The following is a 6,588-nucleotide window of genomic DNA, read 5'->3' on the forward strand; positions in this document are numbered from 1 at the left end:
TGTGGCATTCAAAAATGTAAAATGCTGCTTGTGGCTGTATTTAATGATGATAATGTCTGTTTGTTACATGATGAGGTTTAATAAAATAATAATAATAATAATACAAATCTTAAAGGCATAGTTCAGCCAAAAATGAAAATGACCCCATGATTTACTCAGCCTCGAGTCATCCTAGGTGTGTATGACTTTCTTCTTTCAGACGAATCCAATCAGAGTTACATTAAAAAAAATGTCCTGGCTCTTCCAAGCTTTATAATGGCAGTGAATGGGTGTTGAGATTTTGAAGCCCAATAAAGTGCATCCATCCATCATTAAAAGTGCTCCACACGGCTCCGGGGGTGAATAAAGGCCTTCTGAAGCAAATCGATGCGTTTGTGTAAGAAAAATATCCATATTTACAACTCTATAACCCAGAGAGACGTCCAGCGGATGATGTAGGACGCAGGCGAAGCATGAGCTCATTTAAAGTAGTAACAACAAGAACTATTTTGGCAGGAAATCTGTCTACAGTGGTCAATTATTGCAAGAGATACAAAGTGTTAAGAAAAGTTACGGCTGGGATTGAAGTAATGCCTTGTAATTGTTTAATTGGAGCGTAATAAAAACGAAACCAAACTAAACTAAAATACATAAAAAATAAAATGATAAAATACTGAGAGTTTGACTTTTGTTACAGTGAATAATGAGAAATGTACATTTCAAAAGCTAAAAAGACCCATGATAAAAAGTGAAGCCTGGATATGTGCAATGAATTCATCTTTAAAGCTGTGACCTCTTAAAGTCAGTTCACATGATTTTTTCCACAACACTCCATTACGAGGGGAAAACAGACGTGATGTTGGTGAATAATGTGTGTTGGCGGGTGACGTAACGCTGTGCCAGTCTGAGGGTGGCACACCTCACCAGACTCATGCCAGCTCCAGCTCCAGCCGGAAGCATTCCCATTCCCACTGACGGCAGATCAGCAGACACAACTCTCACATCCGGGTTCACCGCAGGGCAGTCTTTGTGATATGAAAATAATAGCCACTTTAAGATCAAAACTGGAAAAAAATGTTTTATTCAACAGACAGACACTGCTTCAATTTATTTGCTTTAAAAAATCTATAAAAAGGTGATTTGATGGTGATCTGATCTCTTCATCAGATTGATTACGTGGTCTGATATCAGTAAAACGGATGCAGTATCCAGAAACGAAAATAAACAATTGCATCATTCATTTGAACAGTTAAATGACATATTTATCCATACTCATTTTTGAACGATGTCCGGTCGCTGTATAAATAAAACATTGAAATTAAATTAAATACAAACAGAATAAGAAACAAATAAATGACGTGATCAAAAAAGACTTTTCTTTGGAAAATACAAAAAATACAATATGAAAAGTACAGTGCATACAAATGACGGCACAGTCTCCGCAGTCCAACACTGGGAATCGGCCAATACACTTTACATTCTAGAGCCATGGCTTTGGTTGTGTTAAAGTTCATGTGGCCACAGCCTGAGCTCGATGGGTCCTCCGTCAGACGCCGAGGGCTTCAGGATCCGTGGAACCATCTTCTGTGGCGATCCTGTGCCTTGTGGAGCTCCTGGAGGGTTTGATGGTCGTGGCTGGTCTCGATGCACAGCACGATGAAGCGGTTGGAGCAGCTGCGTGTTTGCTGGTTCAGTAAGCCGCTGTAGAGGAACGACGCTTGACCGGTGATGGCCACGTCACCCGCTCTCCACGACTCACAGTTCAGAGCGGACAGACGCTTGCCTCTCTCTGAAGAGCCGTGCCACACCGCCTTCTGAGGCCTGAAACACACACACACACACACACACACACACATGAGCCGAGACATTTACAGCACAATGTTACACAAATAAATGCTGTTCTTCTGAACTTTCTGTTCATCTGTGAATCCTGAAAAATAAAATGCATCACAGTTTCCACAAAAATATTGTGCAGCACAACTGTTTTCAACATTGATAATAATCAGAAATGTTTGTTGAGCAGCAAATCAGCATATTAGAATGATTTCTGAAGATCATGTGACACTGAAGACTGGATGCTGAAAATACAGCTGCGCATCACAGAAATAAATTACAGTTTAACAGATATTCACATAGAAAACAGCTGTTTTACACTGTAATAATATTTCACTGTTTTTACTGTATTTTTGATCAAATAAATGCAGCCTTTGGTGAACAGAAGAGAATATGCAAAATAAACATTTATCCGACATTTATAATGTATAGAAAGACTGAAAATTCTGAATGTGTGCCAATTTTTGTCTAATAAAATGCTCTCTCGAACACTGATTCTCAACCTTTTTGGCTCCTATTGTCCAAGAAATTACTCAAAGACCCCTGAAATATAATTCTGATATGATCTTACAATGATTAAGCAAAACTAGAAATGTCAGTAAATATAACATTAAATAAACTCAATTAATTAATCATCATTCCAGACGTTTCAAGAACTGAATTTTCTTCAATTAACGCAACAGTTGCTCAGGGAACAAATTAAAGTTGGAAAGATGGAATTCAGTTTATAGCTAGTTAAATAAAAAAAACTATATTTATTTAAAATCAAATTAAAATTATTTCAATTTAATTTAAATAATAATTCAATCAAAAAATATAAGTAATTTGAAGTTTGCTGAGGATCTAGAGTGAGAACGTTCCTTCTCCTAAAACCATCGGCCTCTAGAAACAGCTAAATGTTTTTCACTTGTCATATTGTGACAAACCAAAGGCTACTGGTTACTTAAAAACAAGCATACAATACTGATGAATAAATCAGACTAGTTGATGATCCATAACTGTACACGCTGTCACACATCTGATCATCGTTTGTAAAACATTTACAAAACTGGACATTTTAAACGTTCAGAGAAAGATATGTTTTCACAACTTGCTAGCAAGACGTTCCTAGAGCAAATGTTTGTGAGCTCTGGAGTACAGACAGCAGTGGTGTTTGGGAACGGCTTTGTGACACACCAGCTGCTCTTCTGTTCATACAGAAACTCTCCTGAAACGCCAAAAACATCCATGAACTACACAAACAAGCCTAAAACGGCTACTAGCCGACCACAATTACTGCTCCACTGTCACGGCCTCATGCCAGGATATATTTACCGGCCTGGAGTATAAATACACATAAACACAGAACCAAAAATAAAGCCATGGGTGGAGAAATATGAGAGCCAGAGGAGCAGCCAGTGTCGTCTGCACTGCGGTCAGGCCGTCCTCGCTTACACTGAACTACTCCAGATCATCACTAGAGTTTGAGTAATTACTGAGGGGGAAGGACAGGACTGAACACAGATCGCTTGCTTGAAATGTGCATGAAAGAATGACACAAAGCTGATCGGAGCAGAAGCTGTAGAAGAGTTCCTCTAATCTTCAGAGCAGCTGTGAGTGTGTGCTGATGCAGTACTGACCAGAAGGGGTCGCTCATCACGTCTCGGCCGTCGAAGGAGTACAGCGGGACGCCGGGGGGGAGGAGGGGGCTGGAGAAGATGCTGTCCCAGTTCTTGAACAGGAGCTCACCCTGCAGACACACAGCACACATCAGACACGCTTCTCTCGTCACAGCACATACTGATACAGGAGTTTAGACTCTTAAAGGGACAGTTAACTCTGTCGGCATTCTGAACCCACACAACTTTCCTTCTCTCATATAACTGACGCTTTAAAGCTTTGAAAGACACAATTAAAGTGTGACTGCATAGCTTTGTGTGCAGAAGTGTTCAATAGTTTGGGGTTGGTAATATTTTTTAATGATTCTGAAAGAAGTCTCTTCTGCTCACCAAGGCTGCATTTATTGGATCAAAAATACAATTGTGATTCAAAAGAGCTGTTTTCTATGTGAATCTCTGTTAAACTGTAATGTATTTCTGTGATGCGCAGCTGTATTTTCAGCATCATTACTCCAGTCTTCAGTGTCACATGATCTTCAGAAATCATTCTAATATGCTGATTTGCTGCTCAAGAAACATTTATGATTATTATCAATGTTGAAAACAATTTTTGTGGAAACTGTGATACATTTTGTCAAGATTCTTTAATGAGAACAGAAAGTTCAAAAGAACAGCATTTATTTGAAACAGAAATCTTTTGTGACATTATAAATGTCTTTACTTTCACTTTTGATCCATTTAATGCATCCTTGATGAATAAAAGTATGAATTTCTTATTATCTTTTGAACAGTAGTGTTATTTGTTATTGACTAAAATCTTCCTTTGCTCTTCTTGAGCTCATGACACAAGCATTGATAATCAGCAAATCAATTCTTTCATGTTTTCAGTGAACCATTTGATCTGTTGCACAAAACAATGATTTGTTCATACATCGAAACGATCCAGTTCTCGACTCAATGATCCAGTCGAAGCAGAATGTCCAGCTCACGAGAGGAGAACGTTATCAGTAAATCACAACCGAAGTTTGGTTTGGAACGGCATGAGGGAGAGTAAAGGGTTCATTATTTTGGGTGAACTATCCCTTTAAGACCTATTCACACCAAGAACAAAACAAAAAAGTCTATTCACACAACAGCCAAATGAAAATGCATTGACCAGTACTCACTAGAGTTGAGCACAGGCCTTAAATCTTTACAAAGAAGCTTCACAGCGCTCGTGAGAGATCATGAATTATTAGTAAGAATCACAGAAAGCCGCTTTACCCTCAGGTTGACGATCGGTGAGTTTGTTCGGTACATGGGCTGCACGGTGTCAATCAGGTCCTGTAGGTGGTGTGAGAGGAAGGCCTTGTAGTCGTCTCTGATGCCCATGGCTTGAGCTTGAGTCCTGCACAGTTTATTAACCGAGTGGATGGAGCCCAGGTTTCCCGTCAGCGGCGTGTTGAGAGCCACCAACCTCAGCTGAGACACAGAGACACGCGTAAGACAACCCTAACCCATTTATCCTCATCTGGACTGAAGAGCAGCGTCACATTAGCTGAGAAAAGCTCTCGTCTAGTGTCAGAAGCCTCTTTTAAACGAAGCAGCTTTCTGGGAACTGAACCTAGGAAATCTTTCCCCCTCACGCAGCATTCCCAGTCATGTGGATTCCTACTGAAATGACTTGACAAACAACAGTAAATGTGATTGTAACTTAACATGACAATCCACAAAAATGCTACAAATGTGTAGTATATAGAGGGAAGCACCGGTATGAAATATACACTGCAATATCGGCCATCATCCTGTCAATCAAAAGTGGGCGTGTCAAACTGCAACTCGAGTGTGAAGAAAATGCCTCTCGTGTTGAATATACACAATAATAACGCATTAACACAATCTCACTAAATATATACTGTATAGCGTTGTTAACACGGGTTCTATTTAACCCTATAAATGACCCGTTATTCATGCAAGGGTTGCCAGATCTGCAGTTTTTCCATTATTTGTAGTGCGTCTGTCATCCAAAAACTGCAAAGAGCCTTGTGCTTTGTTACTTCTGAAAAGAAACAAAGTCTCAACTCTCAAATAATGCCCATCAATATTAGCCATCAAACAATAAATGCTGCTTTGATGCTCCTAAATGTGGCGTGACAGATCAAGTGCTGTAGCGCTTCAGTCTCGTCCGCTTTGATAGTTATAGCACAAAACAAACACGTGTTGAAAGATACAGTACAGCTTCCTGAGATGTCTCATGTAACTGATCAATCAGTGTTTCAACCGAAAGAAAGATGTCAAATAAAACAGCTTGTGATTAATATGTGACTTTATGTTGCATTTACCTCAGGAAATTTATCTCTGCTCACAGCTAGAGCTTAATTACTGTAAATTATATAAGTATGTTTGAATAAATCTCTCATGAAGACAAGTTTTTATGAAAACTACCTCATGTGCAGTTGAGTTGCATACAAACATTTCAGTTTTTGTTTGCGTGTGATTATTAGATCTGAACATGAATAATTTGGGCTCTGTTATTAATTTAACCTCTAATACTGAGAGGGTTCCCTGAATAGTTTGCAGCATTAGTTAGGAGAGATTTTTTTTTCTTTAGAAGACCAAGCTATCGTCATGGGCAGATGTCATTCTGAGTAATCCTATCTGTGGAGGAATTGAGTATAAGTGGCTCTCTAATATATCAACGCTTCAGTCTGAAACACACAAACACACTGAGCACAGACAGACACAGAAGTAGAGATTCTGTGGCTTGAGTGTGTGTTTGCCGTCGTCTCTCTTCAGAAACCCAGACCGGCTGGACGATCTTCACCAACAGCAGATGGACAGCACCATAATTTAGTCTAAAACGGGAGCTCTGGACGCCGCAGGGACGCTTTTAGAGGCCTGATGATCTTCAGACCAATGTTTTTCAGAACCAAACCATGACAAATCTCACATTCGTCTCTGTGGACGACAGCCTGGGAATGTTTGTGAGGTGAGTCGGACTGAGAGCGTGTTCAGCGCGCTGCATTATGGGACTGATACGCTGTAAAACCGCAGGATGTGAGACGAGCGTTTTTCTGGGTTTTACCGCTGCTGGGGAGAAGATTCCAGCAGCAGGAGCCAAACACTCAACACATGAATAAACACACACAGCTGACTCCTGACATGAGCACACACACACACACACTCACTCACTCACTCA

At 40.0% G+C, this 6,588-nt stretch overlaps 1 protein-coding gene across 1 annotated transcript in view; it reads right to left on the bottom strand.

Annotated features, from left to right (window-relative positions):
- Window positions 1-1,306: 1,306 nt before the first annotated feature.
- Window positions 1,307-6,588, bottom strand: part of LOC107728733 (collagen alpha-1(XV) chain-like) — a 57,977-nt gene continuing 52,695 nt past the window's right edge. The window contains exons 36-38 of the mRNA XM_016539023.1: window positions 4,674-4,871; window positions 3,432-3,541; window positions 1,307-1,800 (exon numbers count right to left, since the gene is read on the bottom strand). Of these exons, the coding sequence (XP_016394509.1) occupies window positions 1,542-1,800; window positions 3,432-3,541; window positions 4,674-4,871 (567 nt within the window). The 3' untranslated portion in view covers window positions 1,307-1,541. The remainder of the gene's footprint in view (window positions 1,801-3,431; window positions 3,542-4,673; window positions 4,872-6,588) is intronic.

The sequence above is a fragment of the Sinocyclocheilus rhinocerous genome, unplaced genomic scaffold (genome assembly GCF_001515625.1).
Source record: "Sinocyclocheilus rhinocerous isolate Xijiao unplaced genomic scaffold, SAMN03320098_v1.1 scaffold2773, whole genome shotgun sequence".
In the NCBI taxonomy this organism is placed as follows: domain Eukaryota; kingdom Metazoa; phylum Chordata; class Actinopteri; order Cypriniformes; family Cyprinidae; genus Sinocyclocheilus; species Sinocyclocheilus rhinocerous.